General features: G+C 42.5%; 3 protein-coding genes across 4 annotated transcripts; 1 reads left to right on the top strand and 2 right to left on the bottom strand.

Annotated features, from left to right (window-relative positions):
• The first annotated feature begins 1,167 nt into the window (after positions 1–1,167).
• On the top strand, positions 1,168–5,906 carry mtif3 (mitochondrial translational initiation factor 3). The gene is made up of 4 exons (XM_061091882.1): positions 1,168–1,220; positions 2,788–3,244; positions 4,624–4,775; positions 5,500–5,906. Exons 2-4 carry the CDS (start codon positions 2,791–2,793, stop codon positions 5,740–5,742), a joined length of 849 nt encoding a protein of 282 aa, XP_060947865.1. The 5' UTR covers positions 1,168–1,220; positions 2,788–2,790; the 3' UTR covers positions 5,743–5,906.
• On the bottom strand, positions 5,473–16,557 carry heca (hdc homolog, cell cycle regulator). The gene is made up of 5 exons (XM_061091881.1): positions 16,036–16,557; positions 10,420–11,440; positions 8,768–8,934; positions 7,378–7,532; positions 5,473–6,354 (listed from the first exon to the last, which is right to left on the bottom strand). Exons 1-5 carry the CDS (start codon positions 16,271–16,273, stop codon positions 6,190–6,192), a joined length of 1,746 nt encoding a protein of 581 aa, XP_060947864.1. The 5' UTR covers positions 16,274–16,557; the 3' UTR covers positions 5,473–6,189.
• Positions 16,558–17,617: 1,060 nt separating this feature from the next.
• abracl (ABRA C-terminal like) lies at positions 17,618–22,197 on the bottom strand. 2 transcript variants are annotated; one of them, XM_061091337.1, is made up of 4 exons: positions 22,113–22,197; positions 21,095–21,160; positions 19,951–20,172; positions 17,618–19,683 (listed from the first exon to the last, which is right to left on the bottom strand). In XM_061091337.1, exons 2-3 carry the CDS (start codon positions 21,153–21,155, stop codon positions 19,988–19,990), a joined length of 246 nt encoding a protein of 81 aa, XP_060947320.1. In that variant the 5' UTR covers positions 21,156–21,160; positions 22,113–22,197; the 3' UTR covers positions 17,618–19,683; positions 19,951–19,987. The 2 variants fall into 2 exon arrangements, with proteins under 2 accessions (XP_060947320.1, XP_060947319.1); XM_061091336.1 differs by having other exon boundaries at positions 17,618–20,172.

Consider the following 22,197-nt stretch of genomic DNA (forward strand, 5'->3'; position numbering starts at 1 on the left):
GAACTCCACGTTGTTACAAGAGTTTTGCAGCTGAAGCAGGGAAATGTGCACTGATAAGATCGAGCTGCTGGAGTATTTATAGCATAGAGTGTGAGAGAGAAAGAGGAAATCAACATTTTTATCAGCAGCAACAGTGGAGCTGGAATTGTTGAAAGTGTGTGTGTGTGTGTGTGTGTGTGTGTGTGTGTGTGTGTGTGTGTGTGTGTGTGTGTGTGTGTGTGTGTGTGTGTGTGTGTGTGTGTGTATGTGTGTGTGTGTGCAGGATGCAGTCACGACTACATGTTAAGTGTATGTGCATGCATGTATGTACAAGTATCACAGACTGTATGTAGAGATGGACGACATGACAGCTCCTGAAAACAACACAAGTGCTAATAAACAGTAAAAACCACAGCTTCCACTGCTGTTGATCTACAGAGGGGCCATTTTTTTTCAGTTCCTCCGACCTTGAAATTCCGACTTTAGGCCGAGCTCCAGTTATGACTTCTAACTCTGGGGTCGTAAAATTCCCAACCGCGAGGTCCTAGGAAATGGCCTAAAGGCAAACAAGGAACAACTTGAACGTGTGTGTCACTGAATCACGAGTGGCGTGATCATATATTCGTTCCCTCTGTGTAAACTGTGGCCCCTCCATGGCCCCTGACCTGGAGAAATCCTTGATCTGCAAGTTAGTACATTTTGAAACTAACAATTTAGTGGCACTTAAATATCACTTATTTATAGCACTTTGTAGTTTTGCTTTATTTTTGATAAATTGTACTGTATCTTGATTCTTGTTGTTGTTGGTTTGTGCCCTCGGGGTTGATGCACTTACTGTAAGTCGCTTTGGATAAAAGCGTCAGCTAAATGAAATGTAATGTAACAATGTAATGTAGTAAGCAGCACGACAATGGCACGGATTCATATTAAAACCATATAATATAGAACGTGTATCCCAGTAGAACCTGAAAAGATTCTGGTCTGAGGATTTTTTTGTGTTTTCCTTATTCTTAATGTTGTGTTCTCCACATGTGACCTGTCTCTGTTTTCCACCTCTCATAAATAAATAAACAAATAAATAATAACTGTGAGCTGCAGCGTCAGAAATCACCAAGTGAGCCTGCGTTTCCAGCTTTGTCCACAGGGGGCGATCCTGGGGTTTCTCTTGCTTGTGTGTTGGTTTTGATTCAGAGAAGAAGAACACAGCGGAAGTAGCCATGAGTGAACGACATTGACGCGAAGTGAGTAAAAAAACACACTATTGAAAACCAGCGTGCGTTTAATGACCCACGTGATTTGCGTTTATTTATATTATATTATATTATATAATTTTTTGGCGTTTTGCAGTAATATTCGTAACCGAGGTTGTGTTAGAGTACAATCACACGTCTGTACACACATCTACACACCTTTACACACATGTAAACACCTTTACACACATGTACACACATATACACACCTGTACACACATATACACAGCTTTAAAAACACATGTACACACCTTTACATACATGTACACACCTTTACACACATGTACACACCTTTACACGCATGTACACACATATACACACCTGTACACACACATATACACACCTGTACACACACATATACACACCTTTACACACACATGTACACACCTTTACATACATGTACACACATATACACACCTGTACACACACATATACACAGCTTTAAAAACACATGTACACACCTTTACATAAATGTACACACCTTTACACACATGTACACACATATACACACCTTTACACACACATGTACACACCTTTACATACATGTACACACCTTTAAGCACATGTACACACCTTTACACGCATGTACACACATATACACACCTGTACACACACATACACACCTTTACACACACATGTACACACCTTTACATACATGTACACACCTTTACACACATGTACACACATATACACACCTTTACACACACATGTACACACCTTTACATACATGTACACACCTTTACATACATGTACACACCTTTAAGCACATGTACACACCTTTACACACACATGTACACACCTTTACATACATGTACACACCTTTAAGCACATGTACACACCTTTACACGTATGTACACACATATACACACCTGTACACACACATACACACCTTTACACACACATGTACACACCTTTACATACATGTACACACCTTTACACACATGTACACACCTTTACTCGCATGTACACACATATACACACACATATACACACCTTTAAAAACACATCTACACACCTTTACACACACATGTACACACCTTTACACACATGTACTCACCTTTACCCACCTGTTAAAAGAATGAAGTGAGTTTGGTGTTAACCGAATGATAGAGTTGAGCCAGAAGACGTGAAAAAACAATGTGTCTAACGTGTGTGTATGTGTGTGTGTGTATTGACAGATAAGTTAAATGATCTTTAATTGGCTACTCTGTGAATGGGGGCTGGTGTGGTGGGCGTGTGCAAACTGACACAATCAGTAAAAAACTAAACCTATTTTCTGGGATTAAAACCAGAGGCTTTTTTTCATTCTCCTCCTGAAACCACTTTTAAATTCACCTCTTCCAGAACCATCCGTCCCCTGAATGTGCCTGATGGTTCAAAATCAAGATCCATTAGTTATTCTCTGATCAGAATTTATGAAAATCTTGAAAAAGGCCACCAAACTGTAACAGGTTCTCTCCAAACCCAAACCGCATCCTTCCACCAAGTTTCGTGGGAAGCCATTAAATAGCCTTTGTGTATTCGTGCTACACATCTGACCGCCTCTCCTTCTCTCCAGGCCATGTCTGCAGGTTGCGTGCGGTGGGTGTTGAACCACGGCGTCCGAGCCGTGTGTGGCGTCCCTCCTGGCTCCCGGAGCGCAGCATCGCGGTTCCTCACCTGCGGCGACCGATCAAACCTGGTCTCCTGGAGCTGCTCGCCGTTCTCCACAGCGGCCGACGATGCAGAAAAGACTCCTGCACAGACGAAGAAGAAGAAGCCGGATCCCAGATCCCACACCACGATCAGCAGCAGCGGCCGTAAGATCCCGCAGAAGCAGATCCAGGTGATGAGCGAGACGGGCGAGGACATGGGCCGGATGCACCGAGCAGATGCCATCAGGGTCATGGACGAGCAGGGTCTGAAACTGGTGCTGCTCGATGACAACAAAGAGCCGCCCCTCTACCAGCTGATGAGCGGCAAGCAAATCCACCAAGAGCAGCTGAGACTGAGGGAGAAACAAAAAGCGAAACCAGGTGTGTGGTGTCCTGAGAGAGAGGTTTCACAGCTGAGTGCGTCCTCAGCCCGTGAAGACAGTTGTTCAGTTTCCTGTGTCGGTCTGGAGCAGCTTTGACAACTCTTTAAAAGAATCTGCTGTCAGATTAGAGACAACAGAAAGACTTCGGTACACATCTGGGATTTGGAGTTTCAGAGATGCAGGCATCTAATTTATAGGGATGGGGGAAAAAATCGATTCAGTTTCAAATCGCGATTCTTGTGAATGACGATTTTAAATCGCCATGCTGCCTCCCAAATCGATTTTTAAAACATATTTATTGGTTCATACGGGGGGGGATATATGGGGGGAGCAACATCACCCCAGAGCATGTTGACCAGCTCTTGTTTTTGCACAAGAATCTAAACATACCCAAGCACTAGCTTTGCATCGGCTACATGCAAACAACAATAGCCTACTTCTTGTTTATTTCAAAGTTTATATTTTAAGTAAACTTTTATTCATTCTATTTAATTTACCTTTTATTTATTGTTTAAAAGTAGCCTAAGTGGCATACATTTCTTAATCTGTCAGTTTGTGTGCAGTTGACAGGGGCTATACAATAATAGGGCACATTTTTATTTATTTTCTCTATTGGCTGCCCGGCAGTCATTGAGTTAAAGTTAATATTTGAAATAAAACTGGTAAAGCTCTAAGTGAATTTGACTGTGTTGTATTTGAAGGAATGATTCAACATTTTTCCATGGTCCAGTATTTCGAAAAAAAAAAATAACCAAAAGAAATCCCAGGAAATCGCAATATCGAATCGCAACTTACAGAATCGCAATACATATCGTATCACCACCTAAGTATCGTGATAGTATCGTATCGGGAGGTCCCTGCCGATTCCGTCCCTACTAATTTAAGACACGTTTTTTTTTTTATTCACCTCTCAGGGTGAAGTACAAGTGAAGCATTTTGATTTAAAAACCAGCAGGTAGAACTGCTGTTTTGAAATGAACTAAGAGTTGCATGATGGGAAATGTCAGATCCAGTGTGTTTGGAGCTTCAACTATGACCAAGTCTAAAAGTCAGGATGACTTAAGTCAAGAGGAAGTTGAACCAGCTTCGTAGAACAGGATCCAGGTCAAGGACGAACATTTAGAAAATATTACACATAAAAACCTATTCTACTGTCTTATTCTCTCTAATTAATTGTGTAGTTATTTGCTAAATGTCAGCAACATATTCTCAATAGTCAAATTCGACATCTTCAAATGTTTATAATGTAATTTCCCGTTGTTTCAGCTCTGCTCACTCGTCCTTCTACTTTAAACGTAACAATCACTTACTGGAAAGTCCTTTTCATGTGAATCTGTGACACGCGGTGGAACATGTGACCGACTGTTTCCTCTGCAGCGTCTGTGCAGGTGAAGGAGCTCAGCTTCACATCTGGCATCGCACCTCATGACCTCAGCACCAAGCTGAAGCAGGTGGACAGCTGGCTGGAGAAGAAGCACCACGTGAGGATCACTCTGCGCTCGGCACGCGGAGCCCCCCCCGGCAACCTGGTGAGGACCAACACACTTTTGTTCCAAACTTCTTCAAGTTCTGTCGTTTTTTAGGCTTTTCTTTACGACAGGAAGAGACGACAGGATGTGAGAGGAGACGACTGACGTACTGTATAGTTTGTGGTCGGCCATCAGGGTTTCCATACACTCCAAATTACGAAGCATAAACAGCAAATAATGCTATTAACTCGTATGGATACAAGATACATAACTAATCAGTTCCTGATCTTCATGAACGATGATGACAGGAAATCATCTTGAAAGAACCTTAAAGCCAAAACAGCTCAAGCTCCAGGGATTTTCACACGATTTCACTCGATTCACCATATAAGGACTTTTTGATGAGACAGGTTATCACAGATTAATTGTCATGTTAGTGTTCGTCTACCAAAGAAGCGACAAACCTAAGATGTGTTTGAGGGTCATGCAGGTTAGTTTTTCATCTGTCCAATCTAACCTTTTAAAATAAACAGCTCAAACTAAAGAAAAGTATTTTTAGACTCTGTAAAGTAGAACGTGGATTTTAAGATACGTTTGAGGTAATTTAGAAATGTTGTCATGTTTATTAATCTGTTTAATCCAACCCTTTCAATTGAGGTTCCATATCTTGGTTGCAAATGACAGATTATCAATAAAGCTTTGAAGGAAACACGGATCTCTGGCAGGATCTTTTCTGTTATTTTCAAGTATCGGCATCTTACTCGGGGAAATCTTCTTTCCACAGGACACAGCGCTGGAGCAGATGGTGGAGCAGCTGGAGGTGATGGTGGGATTCGTTTCCAAGCCGACGGTGATACGTGACGGCCGAGGAGCCACGTGCATCCTGCGTCCGGCCTCGGCCAAGGAGATCGCACAGAAAGGAAAGAAGTCTGCGGCGCCGCGGTCGGACGACTCCGGGTCAAAGGTCGCCCGGAGCCAAGCGTCCGCTAGCAGCGAGGAGGCGACTGACGGCTCGACACAGCCGTGACCTGACGGGAATCGAACTTTTGTCCCGTTTCATCGAAGGGAAAACGTGTCTCGACGTGAGGAACATTTCAAACCAACACTCGTGCTCATCTTTCTCTGCTTCATTCAAGATTCATCTTTATTTCTTTTTGTTAAAAAATAAAAGTAAATTTTGGCGCACAGATACATTCACTTGTCACAGTAAAATGTGTTTGCTTGACTTAAAAGCGTCAATGCCACATTGTCGACACCGTTCTCCAACAGCAGAGATCCTGTCCCGGAACTTTGATTTATTTATTTTTTTTAAACTAGAATCATTCTCTTTTCTTATACATAAAAAATAAAAGCGTGAACTTAGAACACATAAAACCACCATAAGGCCCAAAAAAATAAAATCTTTCCTAGATTGTGTTAGAAAAAAACCAACGAGAACTGGAGCAGCCGTACGAGCATGCACACACAACATTTGTCAATAAGCCTCGAGAACTTTGTAGGAGGAGAAGGGTTTGACAAAGTGATAGTCCAGGTTGCCGCAGTGAGGGCACTGCTGGACGTTACTGTACTCGGAGAAATACTGCATCCCGACCCGCACGTCCACCACCGGCTTCCCGCAGTGCTTACAGTTCAGTCGAGCCTGAGGACGCAAAGGGAGGAGAGGGGACGCTGGTTGGTTAAACTGCATGTGTGAGAAACTAACAACACAGATAGCTTTCCAAGATTAGGAAGAAGCAGGCCTTGGGTTCTAGATTTTAGTCTGAAAAAATCTCATACTATTAGGGTTGCAAAATTCCGGGAATATAAGTTGGAAACTTTCCATGGGAATTAACGGGAATTAACTGGAATTAACGGGAATATACCGTAATTTATACTAACTGTATTTACCTTGTCATATACAGACATAAATATAAACATTTTGTTTTGTCATAGGCTGATTTGAGCCCTGAGGAAACTTTGGGCACTTGACTTTATGCTTCTGCATCGTTGTGTCATTCTTAACATAGGTCTTTGCACAGTATTTGCAAATGTACACAGCCTTTCCTTCTACATTGGATGGGGTGAAATGTCTCCACACATGAGATAGTGCACGTGGCATTGTTCTGTAGAATAAGATGAGAAAAAAGTTTGTAAAAAAACACTAATGCAATGCCAGAGATATAAATAGTTAGCCAAACAATTGGAATTGTCTGTAAAAATATTTTACAATTGATGGATAAATGAATGGAAATAGGCTAGATGAACAGATGAACAATCCTCAATCAGCATGCTAATATATTTTCCCAGTAATATCATTGAAACTTACCTGACTAGTCCTGCACACTACAGCAGGCCTCAATAGCCCTGCTGTAGAGTGAAGGATGCTGGGAGTTATCTCTGCATGTGATGGAAGAATGCTCAGTGGAGGGTTGAAACTCAACGTGCAGCGTGTGCTGCATTCCATACATCTTTAAAATAGAGTTTTGAATGATGTTTTTCTTGCTCAGCGTTAAATTTCGTAGTTTTTTTTTTCTTCAAAATTCCAGAGCTAAACTTCCCATGGAAAGTTTCCGGAAATATACAAATATAATAAACTTTCCGCCCCTTTGCAACCCTACATACTATACATGTTTGTGTCAGTACTGCGGCCGATACATCAGCTGGCAGAGAGGAGAGTTCCTACCTGGCAGCACGGGGAAGCAGCCAGGATGTCGTAGGTGTACATGGTGCCCAGCTGATGCCAGCTGCCGTCCCAGCGTGACTTGCATTTGATGCAGACGATCTTGTGGACGCCTTCTAGACAGTCCACGCAGATGGCGTACAGGTGCATTAACCTGCCTGTGAGAAACACAAGAAAAGACAATGAGGAATGCAACGGTGTGTGAAAGAGGAACATGTGTTTTTAGATTAGCATGATGCCACAGTTCTCTGCTGATGTGATTTCATTTCCTGAGCTACGATGCCACTCAGTGGTCACCTAGAGTAAACCAGGCTGCACCGAGTTACACACACTCACAAATAATCAGCTTCTTTTCATCAAGATAAATAATTTGTTCCCTGGAAAATGTGTAAAAAATGTTGAAAAACTCCCAACAACAAGAAAGTGATGAATAATTCATGGGCCTGTCCCCGGATCTGGATTTACTCCCTGACCCATATTTCATCTCTCCACTCAGTTTAGTGTGAAGCCATCATGTTATTTTTGTATAATCTTCACAATATAGGAACAATACAAAACATGTAAACCATTACAATATTAGTGAAATTATTGGTTAAATTCTTGTTAAATTCCATCTTCGGCCTGTTCTACTGAAAACTGTGTAAATGTAAAATTGTGTGAATCCAATAAAAAAGTTGAGAGAAAGATTCTGCTGTGATGAAGATGATGAAGATCAAGTGGATCCCGTTTTATTATGGTGTTTTAGCAATTTAGAAAAACTGAGAGGTTTTCATACTGATTTTTTGACAGAATGTTTCAATATTTGATCCTGATTTTCTGCAGATGAATTTTCCATCGTGGTTGCTGCTCAAAGTTCAGTGAGGAACGAGTCAATTTCAGGGTTAGACCATAACTCCAGTTTCCTCAGTGTTTTCACATAACTAACATTCATTAAATGTCAATCATGTTACAAATAAAGTCGAGACAACACGTGCCAGTGAAAACCACGTCTCCTATGAATGTACTCGGTCAGTATTGTGTTTTAATAAACCACCTGACGTTCGCTGTAACAGTTTCACATCTGACTGTGTTTAATCTCCTCGAATCCGATCAGAATCAACGTGCAGCCTTCCTCTGTGAAACACTGCTATTTTGCTTGGTTGCTATGGAAACGGACTTAAGAGGACCAACTTCTTAACCAGCTTTGTAGAACAGTTTAACACTGAGTCACTGAACCAGGGTTTAACCCCGAGTTCAGTCAAGAGGAGGTTGAACCAGCTTCGTAGAACAGGACCCAGGTCAAGGACGAACATTTAGAAAATATCACACATAAACACTTATTCTACTGTCTTCTAACTATACTGAGAAACCTAATCTCAGGTCTCGTGCCCTGATCCTGAAGCCCAGCTCTGACCTTGGAGGTGACAGGGGACGTCGTACTCGATCTCGTCGTGGCGCGAGGGGCTGAGGAACAGCGTCCCGTCCACCAGGGGGAACTGCTCGAACACCGGCAGCGCCCGGTGGCACAGCGCACAGTTCACCACGTTCCTCTGGCTCGCACTGAGGGCCGACAGGATGAACCTACAGGACAGACCACAGGGACACGCTTAGAAATCATGAACAACACCTTCATCACGTCTGCTTCTCTAGAATCATCCTTTTCTCACTGGTCTGGATTTAGCTCGTCTTTAAATCTGAGGAGTCAGTTCCTTCTGATCTTTACTTTTCTTCCACCTGTGACACAGACGATTATCAGATGTCGATATTAGTCACAGATTAAAACCTCTCAACTCAGACATGAATGTTGCTTTGTTTTGCTCAAAGTTTCAATAATCTGCTGAACCTTAATAAAACCGCTCAGCAGATGAACAAAGACTGAAATTCATAAAAACTTACATTTGGCTTTTTCCTACGATCTGAAACGTGAATTTATCAAATCACTGATCACACGTGAACCACAATCTAGATTTAACCTTTAAAAAACTCACAATCATATAAAATTAAATTAGTTAATCAGTCATTTAGTGGTGGGGGAAAAAATCGATTCTGTTCAGTATCGCGATATTTTGCGCCCGCGATTATATCGATACTGTAGCACAAAGTATTGCAATATTTTTTTTTTTTTTTAAATACTTTATTTACAATTATATATGTAACAGCCCCTGGCTGGCAAAGCATGACGAGGAGAGTTTCAGAGTTTAAAAGATACCTAGTGTGTATGTGGAAAGGATGTTCTCCACTGCAGGAGATATAGTAACGACCCAGAGGAACTTTAACATCTGAGCATGTTGACCAACTCCTTTTTCTGAACAAAAATGCCAATATTCCCAAATGAATTTAACATTTTGGGTCATGAGCTTGCAGCCAACTGGACTGGACTCTAGTAGTACACATTTGTTTATTTTTCTCAATTTGATTGAAGCTCTAGGTTACCATCATACCATCATCTTGCCACTGCACCTTATCTACCTATTTATCTTGTGTTTATGTTATTTATTCTTTCTACCTCAATATTTTTTATTTTATTCTATTGTATTGTATTTTATTGTATTGAAATATACCGGCTGCTATGACGACTTAATTTCCCTTCTGGGATGGATAAAGTAATCTATCTATCTATCTATCTTATCTATATGATTATTCTCAGGTTTAAGTTACTCTATTATGTCTGCTTGATGTTACTGTATTGTATTTAAATAATTGTAAGTTATGTGCTGGGAGCTCAGTGTTCATGTGAGAGGTCTCCTATTCAGAAAATAATTACAAAGGTCCTGTGTCCTGAATGTTGCAGGACAAAGTATTTGCACTTCAGTTAATGTGTAGAAGACAATGTTGTTCACAGAATTAAATGTGACATTTGAAGTGAGTTGAACAGTCTTATTTTCCTCATTTTTTGTAAAGCCTTTGAATAATTTGGGGGACATGAATCACAATATATCGCAGAATCGAATCGCAATACTTGCAGTATCGCAATATATCGCAGAATCGCAATACTATTGAATCGTCACATTTTTGCCAATTCCCACCCCTACAGTCATTAGAAAACCACTGTCCCTGGAGCTCTACCTGCGTAGCTCCTCCCCCTGGCCGGCCTGGGCGTCGTCCTCCATGCGGACGTGGTAGGTGTTGAGCTTGTGCCGGGGGACGTGGGTCAGCAGCTCCGAGAGGTCCAGCCTCCTCAGGAACTGCACCGGGTGAGAGTGGGCGCCGTCCCCCCCCCCGCCGCCCGAGGCGAGGCGGTGGTGCAGCGGCAGGGCGAAGGACAGCGGCAGGGGGAGGGCGGAGCCGGGGTCCAGGTGAGGACCCCCGGCTCCGGAGGCCCTGCTGAGGGCCCCCCCGACCAGGAGGTGCTTCCTCTGCGGGTCCATGTGGACGGCCGACTTGAGGAACTCCCCCAGCTGACGGGAACCCCTCAGGCCGGCCCCCCCCGACCCGGGAGCAGCAGTGGGGGAGAGGGAGAAGCCGGTGGGAGGAGATTGTCCCGGAGAGTCACATGGAGACTTCTGAGGGAGGCCCAGAGGATAGGCTCCTCCTCCTCCTCCTCCTCCTGCTCCTCTCTCCGAGGAGTTCTGTCGGTCCACTGATTGTCTGCGAGGTAAATCCTGACTGGAGGCCCGGTGGGACAGTTTACCTGCTCCTCCTGCTGCTCCGGGGGTCTTACTCTTCTTAGGCTCCTCAAAGGGGCCGTCCCCGGACCCCACCGCCCCCCCGCCGGCCCCCGTCCTGCCGGCGCTCCTCTCCGACGGCTTCTTCTTGCGCTCGTCCGGCGTGCGCTTCACCTGGTACCAGTCGGTGTCTTTCTTCAGGTGACCCTGGCCGCAGCGGCAGGAGCAGAACCTGAAGGCCAGGTCGTAGCCCTTCTTGGTCCACATGTTCTGCCGGCACTGCTTCTCGTTCCAGGAGCGGGCGCGGCCGATGCAGTTGAACTGGACGAGGATGGAGCTCTCCCACTCGTAGAAGCACTGCAGGTGCATCCAGTTGCCGAACGGGCAGAGCTCGTTGTTGCAGAGCACGCGCTGGTAGTCGTCCTTCTCCAGGTCGATGGGCCGGCCGCGGCTGCAGCCCAGGGGCGTGGCACACTGGCACTCTGAGGGAACAAGAGGAGGGAGGAGGAGTAGTTTAATGTGATTCTCCTGAAAGTTTCCATAAAAAGAGCCTTAGGGTTAGGGTTGGTGTAACTGTCAGCAAAACCGGCCAGTTTATGCAGACTGTTTTATTCTTTTATTTTAGGGTTGGGCTATATATTGTTCTTATGTTCAACTAAGGTTTGGGTTATTTTCGTTGTCTTTTACACGTAGCGACTCCCCTTGCATAGTTACCTGCAGCAAAGGAGCGGACGGTTATATTCGACACACCTGATCCCTCGTTTCCGCCCCAGTGCAATAAAATACCTGCCGTCAGCCCGGCACAGATAGGAAACCAAACCGGACGCCAGCTTTGCGGCATTTCTCGGACAGAACCATCCAAACAACTTTAGCTTAACACCCCTCGCCAAGCGGAACGAGGTAAGGAAGCTGGTCCCATTTACTTTGCTGCGGGTAGTGCGGAAGGGAGTCGCTGTCACGTTAACGAGTCAGATGTGTCTCACGTGGCGATTTGTTTGTTCATTGTATTTTAACGTTCGTGTTTGGTTTTAATGATTCAAATCTTTGTAACTTGTAACTGTCATTACAGTTTTACGGTGTCACTACGGCAAACCAGATGTGAGAATAAAGAGCCGTGTAACATCAGTTCAAGAGACTCAGCGTTTGTGTGGAGAAGCGGGGGGCCGTTACAGTTAGTATGATAGATGATATTAGTACAAGTACAATACATATTTAATATTTCTTTCTTCTAATCAATGATGTAAATACTGTTATTTTGCAGCTACAGCTTCTTCTTTCCATCCTAGGAGAGGGATCCCTCACCTGTCTCTCTCTCTCCGAGGTTTCTAGGATTCATAATAAGACAGCCAGGTCATGTTATTATGAGGAAAAGAGTTGCTTCACAAGGTTAACCACGTAAATTACGAGCATAAAGTTATTGGTCGACAATCATGAAGTTGTAATATCACGAGAAACAAAGTTGTACCTTAAAAACCTGTGAAAATGTGAAATGAGGCACATCATGTGAAGACAATACTCCATTGGCACATTTGGTTCCATTTGCTGGTTATTTCCAGAACAGAAAATAATAATTCTTTTTCTGAGCAATCGGTTCATCAAAAATGTGTAAAAGCTAAGTTTTGAAGTGAATCCAGCAAATGTTTGTGCAGAATCAAAGTGGAATAAATTTAATCAGGCAAATTTATGCACCAAAAGGGGGCAAACTGCGACTCGTTGCAAACTGCTTTCTATTGTGTGTGTACTTTATAGGGATGGGGGAAAAAATCGATTCAGTTACAAATCGCGATTCTTGTGAATGACGATTTTAAATCGATATGCTGCCTCCCAAATCAATTTTTTTTTTTTTTTAAACATATTTATTGGTTTATACGGGGGGGATATATGGGGGGGAGCAACATCAACCCAGAGCATGTTGACCAGCTCTTCTTTTTGCACAAGAATCTAAACATACCCAAGCACTAGCTTTGTATCGGCTACATCCAAACAACAATAGTCTACTTCTTGTTTATTTCAAAGTTTATATTTTAAGTAAACTTTTATTCATTCTATTTAATTTACCTTTTATTTATTGTTTAAAAGTATCCTAAGTAGCATACATTTCTTAATCTCTCAGTTTGTGTGCAGTTGACAGGGGCTATACAATAATAGGGCACATTTTTATTTATTTTCTCTATTGGCTGCCCGGCAGTCATTAAGTTAATGTTAATATTTGAAATAAAACTGGTAAAGCTCTAAGTGAATTTGACTGTGTTGTATTTGAAGGAATGATTTAACATTTTTCCATGTTCCAGTATTTAAAAAAAAAAAAAAATAACCAAAAGAAATCCCAGGAAATCGTAATATCGAATCGCAATACTTACAAAATCGCAATACATATCGTATCGCCACCTAAGTATCGTGATAGTATCGGATCGGGAGGTCCCTGCCGATTCCCGTCCCTATTTGAGACAAGAGACAAGTTACTAGCTGTATGATGTGGCAATTCCAATATCCACAGATTTGCAATTTTATAAATTTGAAAAATCATGTTATTATTATTTATTTAATTTTTTTTTTCTCAACACATTAACTGTGATTATGCCTGCAATTGAAATGTGATGCATACTACCCTGCTCTGTTGGTTACATGAGAGAATTTAGAGTTTAGACACAGGTTTTTTCAATATTTGACTTTGGAATTGAGCGAGTTGTGTGAGTGTGATTCCTTTTTCTACTTTTCGCACATTATTGATATTTCGTGACCCAGAAAACGAACCCGTTGACTGTGAAACTAACGCACAGACTAATCCGTAATCAACATTTTACATAAACTGACAAATCAAATAATGATAAACTGTAGGAGATATAGTAACGGCCCAGAGGAGCACTTTAACATCTGAGCAGGTTGCCCAACTCCTTTTTCTGAACAAAAATGCCAATATTCCCAAATGAATTTAACATTTTGGGTCATGACCTTGCAGCCAACTGGACTCTAGTAGTACACATTTGTTTATTTTTCTCAATTTGATTGAAGCCCTAGGTAACTCTTATTTATATAATTATTCTCAGGTTTATGTTACTCTATTATGTGTTAAATCTGTTAAAAATGTTCTTCTTAAAAATCCAACCTAAATGAGATTTCTTCATCCAATTTACATTTCCTTTTCTTTATTTCATTATACTTACACTTAAAAAATAAATCTCAAATTATCCTTCATGTTTTATTTCTAATAAAACATGAAGTTCACAGTCAACGGGTTCTTTTTCTGGTTCTCCAGAAAACGAACCCGTTGACTGTGAAACCAACGCACAGACTAATCCGTAATCAACATTTTCCATAAACTGACAAATCAAATAATGGATTATTGTCGTAAAGCAGCTTTGAAGCCAAAATGTGTCTCCATCAGAAGTTACATCATCCACGTCGTTCTCATCATGAACACACCCGATGAGATTATTAGTCGAAGCGAGCGACTCCGGCGTCTTTCTTCTGCCTCGTCGCCATCGATTTATGAAATTCAACTCGGCCATGGAAGCCTGTGAGCTTCTCTATTCAAGCCTTGCCAGCTCTCAAATCTGGATGTGAATCAAGCTAATGTGGGCACACAAGCTGATGATAAAACTCTGTGGGGGTAGTTTCCTTCTTCCTTTTCCTGTGCACTCTCGGTGCTTTCATACAAATGGAGGCGGGCGGGGGGGGGAGAAACTTGAGAAAGTGCTGCACTGGATTCAAACTTCATCATGAATGAAAGTTGGAGAAGTTCTCTGACGGTTTTAAATTGACTTTTTACATTGTTTACGCTCCGATTATCTTTAAATCAGACGCTCGTCACGACTTCCCAGAGACTGAGATGTCGTCATAAAAGAGCTTGAATTAAATGATCATTTTGAGGAACATTCTTTTTAGCACAATGTGAGACATGAAAAGAAGCAGTAAATAGTCAAATATTCAAGGCAATTAATATAAAATGTATGAGAAGTAGTTTTTGCTTAATTGAGCTCCAGTGAATTGACTTGTTTCCGCACTGCTTGATAGTCTAACATCTAATTATTATGACTATTATTATAACTACTAGCTAGCTAACCTACAGTGTGATGATTATCTCTATGATTTCAACATTCAAATAAGATCAGTGCACTGATTTGTGTTTACTTTGCTTTCTCCTATAGTTGTAGCAGTCTTATTATATTAATATACAATAACTACACACGGCCTGTACACTGCACTACATCCATAGATTACATCCTAAACTGGCTTTCTTTATGTTTGTTTTGTATGAAGTCTATGATATCAGAAGAGAGGTGGGTTTTCAAAGTAGAAGTCTGTATAAAAAAAAACAAGTATTCTTAATAACGATCAGAGGGTGAGGAGGCAAAGAGGGAGACTCTCTCTCTGTATTTCAAGTCTGTTTGGGATGAAGTTGAATTTGAGTGCGCAGACCAGCGGTGAGGTGTCAGTACTACCCTAGAGGAGGAGGAGGAGGAGGAGGAAGAGGAGGAAGAGGAGGAGGAAGGCCACAACCAAACACTGAGCGGATAAGGAAACAGAAAGAGCTGAGGCCTGCACACTACACGTTCCAGCCATCGAGCCTCAGCGTGCATGTAAACGCTGATAACCAGGGTTTTTATTATTATTATTATTATGATTCAAGAACCAAACTCCATTACAGTTTCCCACAATTTAAGGATTCCCAGCTCCTCGGGAAGCGTCAGATCATATTCAGTGATATTTCATGTGTTCACCCGAAGGGACACAAGTCACTTTCACTTCTCCACCTGCTGCTGCACAACACGAATCACTCGCATTACCCGGGGACTCGCCTGAAGGTGGGAACCAGTACACTGTCTGGTGCTGGGACCCGGCTACTTGCTGGTTTTCACGGAAACACGCACGACACACGCACGAATAACCAGTGAGCCCAGTGAGTGCAAGGCCTTGGGTCGTGATGGAGCCGTGCAGCCTGCAGGAGGAGGGGTGGGGGGGTAGCGGTAATAACACACAGCGACACTTCTCATAGAGGTCTTGTGCACGGACACCACGCAACAGCAACCCCCCAAAACCTCCCACCGCCCCCCGGAGCCAGTCCTCTGGTTCTTACCGCTCGACCGGCCGCTCCGGGGGGCGGCAGCAGCCCCTGCCGCTCCCGCCGCCGCTCCTCCGGTTCCCGCAGCCGCCCCTGCCGCCGCTCCTGCCGCTGCCGCCGCCCCTGCCGCTGCCGCCGCCGCTCCTGCCGCTCCTGCCGCCCCTCCTGCCGCACAGGCTCCATTCTCCTGCTCGTCCCCGCTGCTGTTGGTGCGGCGGCTGCGCTTCCCCTTGCTGCTCTTCTGGTTCGGCATCGTGCGGGACACCGGGCGGGACACCGGGCTTGTCTCCGGGCGGGACACGGTGCGGGACACGACCTCTACGAGCGGCCGCGGCGGGACATGTCTCCGGACTCCATTACGGCTTCCTGTGCAGCTGTGGCGGCAGAAGGAGATGCGATAAGCGGCTGTAGCCTCAGTGCCTGTCTGCCTGTCTGTCTGCCTGTCTGTCTGTCTCCCTGTCTGTGTCCCTGTCTGTCTCCCTGTCTCTGTCTCTGGGTCTGTGTCTGTCTCCGGGTCTGTGTCTCGATGAGGGCGTGTCCGTCTCTTGTTTTGATTCCTGCTCTGCTGTTTTCTTCCACCCCCTGACGTCACAAGGCAACGCCCCCCCGCCATTGGCTGTCAAAAGATTCACGCTGCGTTCACGCACCGGAGGGAAAGCTTAGATTTTTAGCACTTCGAATACCGGCAGAAGTTTTACATTTTAAGTTTCAAGTTTTATAATAACAATAAAATAAAAGCAAGGTAAAAAGACCTTACTATTAATATTCAAGTGCAATACTATACAAAACTAAGGCTATATACATTCAAAGGTTTTTGGACTTTAACTGGATGGAGTGTGTGTTAGTGGACGTACATGTATGTGTGTATGTACAGTTTATTGCACCGTGTGTGTATAAGTTCACATTTTCAAAAAAGTACAGGGGGAGGGCTGTGGTATATATTTAATATATCTTTCTTCTAATCAATGTTTACATTTAAATACTGTCATTTTGCTGATGTATACTGTTACAGCTTCTTCTGTCCGTCCCGGGACCCCTCACATGCGTCTCTCTGAGGTTTCTACGATTCAGAATATTATGGTTCATGTTATTATGAGGAAAAGAGTTTATTCACATAGATAACCGCGAAAAATTATGAGCAAAAAGTGATTATTTTACAAGTTGTTTTTTTTTACAAGCGTACTGATGTAATATCACGAGAATGTTTTTTTACCTAAAGAGAATAAAGTTGGTATGTTATAAGAGATGTAATATTAGGTTACATGTCATTTTATGGAGGAAATAATACAAGATCCACCAGTGTTAAACTGCTCCTTTGGCAAATTTGGTTCTCTTTGCTGCTTATTTCCACAACAGAAAAAAAAATATTTATTCAATTAATATTGTGTTTTCTTTCTTGTTAATTTATGACTTTGCTCTTGGTGGCATCTTGAGTTTAAAAAAAATTCCAGGATGTTCAGATATTCCCACAGCACATGAAGGCAGCAGCAGAGTGGAGTTCCACAGCCAGAAGATGAGAAGAAGTCATGAGTATAAAGAATGTGATTTCCAGGTCGTTTTGAGATCAGGAAACATGAGAAAGAAAGAGACTGAAGGGTTCAAGTGTAAAGATTTTATTCTTTTGATCTGTATTCCACTGTAGCAGACACCTCTGTTCTTTCAGGAATATGTTATTGCCGATACAAAAGACAGTAATGACGCACTTGAACACGTTGCGCGGGCATCCCGACCCATGAGTTGACAGAAATGGATCGAGTTATTGGCACAGCTCAGATCATAACTTTCCCCTCTGACTAAATACCGCCACACAGCGAGTGAAGCAACAGCAGGTTGATCTTGAAAATCCAAAATGACAGTGATACAAGCAGCAGGTTTCTTCCTCTCTCTGGCTTTTCTCCAATGTCCCCACAACTTCTACTAACCCATGATTATATTACACACGACTGATCTTTTCTTCTATATTCATCTTCATTCCTAATCAGAATATAATCAAGCTCCTTCTCTTGATTTCACCAGTTTTTTTTTTTGGTCCATCTATGCAACAAAGTTTAAGAGAACTGCCATGAAGCAGGTGAATGACATCTTATACTGATCAGAAAAATAGATCAAGTCAAACGCAATCAACAAACCAACACCTGAAACACAAAGAGTTTGGCTAATACAACAGCAGTGAACATGAGACGAGCCTCAGGAAACCTGCAGACCAGGCGTGGATCCATTATCACAGGAAGATATGAATCTGATGTGTGAACATGAAGGAAGATGTTTGATATTATTCATGTGGGAACAACAGCTGCCAAGTAGATGTTACATTCAAGCAAAAATCTGTTAAATTGCTGGTCTTTCATGTGCATGTAAATAATTAACAAGTCTATGGAAGCCCAAGTGGTCAAAATTTGATTTAAGAGTAAATACAGATAATATACAAATTTACCTGTAAAATAAACATTTTTTTAACTCCCTATATGAAATCTGTTGCACCATAAAAATGATCTTTTCCATTTGATTTCAGCAGTTGTTTTTTTTTCATTTATTCTCTTGAGTGATATGAGGCAAGTAATGCATTAAATGAAAAGCAGCATTACAAAATTAAATGGTCACTTTGAAAATAAATTACATTTTGAAATAAAAAGACCTGCTGGAATTAAATGAAAAGGATACTACATTTTATTTTGAGAAGATTTTTTTTGAATAAACAATCGGTATTAATTTCTCATTTCATAATGTCTTATTCATACAATTTTGACTACTTTGGGCCTCCATACTAAGCAATGATATTATATTTATTGATGGGGATTTAAGCTGTTAGGAAACGGAGCAAACTGGTCACGTCTGATCTGCAAGTTTCATCGGACCTACAGTACTGAATAAAAACTATAAATCTACATAATGTTACAAGTAGGGAACCTAATTCCACCCATAGCAAGTGTTACTTAACATATTTTGGTAATGTTGATTTGGTCCTGAGAATCAATACAAATCATCTTTTGCATTTGGCACCAATCACCCTGTAATGAAACGGCAACACAAAAAAAAGGCACAAAAAGAAAAGGTTTCTGCATTTGCTAATCAACTATTTCTTATGAAAGGCAAGTTCAGGAGTTTTGTTGAGCAGAGGAAGTTCATCGTTGATCACATATAAAAAAGATGGAATAAAAACTACTCTCGGCGGCTGCAGTCGATACAAATAGGTGCAACATTCTTAAAATGCAATTGCACTTGTCATTGTAGTTTCCGTGAAGGAATTGTTGAATTTCAAACAGCACTGGTCCTTTCAAGTCTTTTTTAAAAAAGTCCACAAGAGGTAGTATTAATGACTCATGTAAACAATAAATGGAACGGCCATTAGGTGACACTGTTGGTGGACTCACACTTGCGCTGTATTAAAGCTGCACTAGATTAATATGTGAAAACAATCATTACAATACATGATTTTCGATCGTTTAGGTCTTGGTTAAACTGCCACTTGAGGCTGATGAAAAGGAGATTTTGCTAATGCAGTGCTAAAACTAACCAGTATCCTGCCATTTTCACGATACTGGTAAAATCAAGAGGCATTTCGTTGAACCAGAAAACCCTGAATTAATGTGTTACAAAAGCTATAACACTCCCAATTTGTGCGTTTGTGACATCACAGACCCGTGGTTGATAGGAAGGCAGCGCCTGAAAAAGAGAAACTTTACTTTGTCATTTTTAAACTTTGAATGATGCCGTTTGCCAGCCCATGAAAACCCTAAAATATTCTCAAAACTGGCACAAATCAATCTGAAGCCGACCTGGCAGCTGGCTCTGCTCAACATGTTATACTGTGAGGTGCAATCTGTGGGTTTTGGGTTTCAAATATTGAGCCGTATACATGGAGGAGGATGACTGGAAACAGAAGCTCAGGGACAAGAAGCTCAGAATTTGGAAGGATTCAGTGAGACCCACAGTTGCGGTAGAAAAGCGCCTGGTCCAGATTTCCGTCTCATTCTTGCAGCAGGACGACGTCGACCTGGTCGTGGACGCCCTGCAGGAGCAGCTCGCCCTCGAAGCTGATGATCTTCTTCCTCTTGGCCGCTCTCAAGGTGCCCACCAGCGCCTCGAAGATGTTGGCACAGCGGTCGTCGCTGAACAGCACGCCGAACTTCACGGTAGTTTGACCTTGATCATCTGAAATAGTAAGTAAGAAACCATGTAAGTAAATAAAGTTAATTTCCTGTTAAAAGTAAAAATTCTTGCTAAAAATTGGCAAATGATCATGATAAATGTATACTTGCACGTCTCAATTAGCCAAATGTATAAATCAAGTTTAAAAATTGTTGATTATTTTGCTGTCAATCAACTAATCATTCAATTGACTAAATGTTTTTGGTGCCAAGTGGCTTTGCAGCACTCGCCACGGATTTGCATGCTCAGCATTCTTCTTCTAAGTGCGAGTGACAGATGTGTGGACATTCCTGACATGACATGAGAACGGCTTCAGCATCAAAGATAGATGCAGAGAACAAGACTTGGACTAAAAAGACAGACGCACACAAAGAGACAATCTTTAATAATATATTAGGATTAAGATACATGTATTTGTCCCAAACACATGCACAAGCACACTCATGCAATTGTAGGGAAATTTAACCTCTGCTTTTAACCCATCTGGTGCAGGACACACAGAGCAGTGGGCAGCTATGTACGGCGCCTGGGGAGCAGATGTTGGGGGAGTAAGGTGCCTTGCTCAGGGGCACTAGACAGGGTAGGGAGAATCCTATTGGATTTTTGGACAGATCAATCCAGGTTCGTCTTTTTGTTGTTTCTCCGTGGAGTCGAACCAGAGACGAACCAGAGACCTTTTCTGCCCATAGTCCAAGTTTCTGCCACTAGTCCACCGCCTCTCAATTTTGAGTTATACGTGTGTGCAAATGGACATCTGCAGGCTTGAAGTGATTCATTCATTTCCATGTAATTCCCATGTTTATACATTTATACATCCAGCATTACTGAGGCAGAACACCACACACACGCACGTCACAATACATCAGCGACACCCACTTTAATTAAGAGTTTACATAATGTAGCATGATTCTGACACCGGACTCACTTTTACTGCCGAGTCGCTGAATCTCCACCACCAGCAAATCTATTTCATGGGCCACATTCATTGTTGCTAAAAAAGGGGGGAAACAAAATACAGCAGATTAGACAACACATTTGAACTTTTACTACATTTAGTTTTAAACAGGTCGTTGGACTCATGAGACGGAGCAACTGTCTGTGGTTCATTCCACTGAGGAGCAGAGAGACGCTTTATTTTCAACGAATTCCTTCTTACAAGTAGAAACTCATCCATTCTTCAACTCGGCAGGAACGTGACCCAACAGGGAGAATTGTTTTCAATTAAATGTTCAACTTTTCCATTTGACATCATGTGCACATTGGGCAAAGCAGGGGATTTATAAATCGAATTATTCCCTGCTGGGTGATCTAATAGAAGCCGAATGCTCCAGAGGGAGAAAGTGGTTCAGATTAAGTTATATCTGTAATTCACTCCATTGTTAAATCGGATTAAAAGCAAGGAAATGTGAATTATGACCATTTTCTCCAGGGAGTCTGGGGCTGAGATTTGTTTTCTTATAATAATAAAATACAGATTTGAGACGAGAGAATCAACACACATGATAATTTCAATCCTCTTCAACCAAACATGTAAAAGAACAAATAGCAAACAGGCAACACGTGATCACTTGAAGGTAGCAAGCTCCAACATGCACAGGGCGGACTGTCAATGCGGAAGTGGAGCGTTAGCACCGGCTAGCATCGGCTAGCATCCACCCGGAAGCTCCCCGGGACTCGGTCGGTGCACAGACCGAGGACCTGTCCACGTGTTCGGGTTTGTCCTCGTCTGTCTGTGCAAGTGTCTCCCGAGGAGGACAGGTTGTCTCTCTCTCCTCTGGAGCCGGAGATGCTAGCTCGCCGGTTAGCCTCCAGCTAGAGGAGCTGCAGCCGGGCTGGAGTCACCGATAACCGGATTAAATCCCAGGTCAGGCCGGTAAACACATTAATCCAACCCTAACCCGGGCGGGGTTAGAACGGGACTATGATATGAACGTGTTGTTTACCTGGTTCCTGTGATGCTTCCTCGGTTGTGAACTCAGGAGTTTTTAAAGAGTCTTCCTCATCCACCGGCTGGAGGCTGCTGCTGGG

This window comes from Limanda limanda, chromosome 18 (genome assembly GCF_963576545.1).
Source record: "Limanda limanda chromosome 18, fLimLim1.1, whole genome shotgun sequence".
Classification (NCBI taxonomy): domain Eukaryota; kingdom Metazoa; phylum Chordata; class Actinopteri; order Pleuronectiformes; family Pleuronectidae; genus Limanda; species Limanda limanda.

What these genes read in the sequence shown, in the direction of transcription:
- mtif3 (XM_061091882.1), top strand. Translation starts at nt 2,791, where the DNA reads ATGTCTGCAGGTTGCGTGCGGTGGGTGTTGAACCACGGCGTCCGAGCC. An exon ending in GAAACAAAAAGCGAAACCAG is followed by an intron (nt 3,245 to 4,623) that starts GTGTGTGGTGTC and finishes TTTCCTCTGCAG; the next exon opens with CGTCTGTGCAGGTGAAGGAG. An exon ending in GAGCCCCCCCCGGCAACCTG is followed by an intron (nt 4,776 to 5,499) that starts GTGAGGACCAAC and finishes TTCTTTCCACAG; the next exon opens with GACACAGCGCTGGAGCAGAT.
- heca (XM_061091881.1), bottom strand. Translation starts at nt 16,273, where the DNA reads ATGCCGAACCAGAAGAGCAGCAAGGGGAAGCGCAGCCGCCGCACCAAC. An exon ending in CCGGAGCGGCCGGTCGAGCG is followed by an intron (nt 11,441 to 16,035) that starts GTAAGAACCAGA and finishes TTGTTCCCTCAG; the next exon opens with AGTGCCAGTGTGCCACGCCC. An exon ending in CTGCTTCCCCGTGCTGCCAG is followed by an intron (nt 6,355 to 7,377) that starts GTAGGAACTCTC and finishes TTGCGTCCTCAG; the next exon opens with GCTCGACTGAACTGTAAGCA.
- abracl (XM_061091337.1), bottom strand. Translation starts at nt 21,155, where the DNA reads ATGAATGTGGCCCATGAAATAGATTTGCTGGTGGTGGAGATTCAGCGA. An exon ending in TCAGCGACTCGGCAGTAAAA is followed by an intron (nt 20,173 to 21,094) that starts GTGAGTCCGGTG and finishes TTACTATTTCAG; the next exon opens with ATGATCAAGGTCAAACTACC.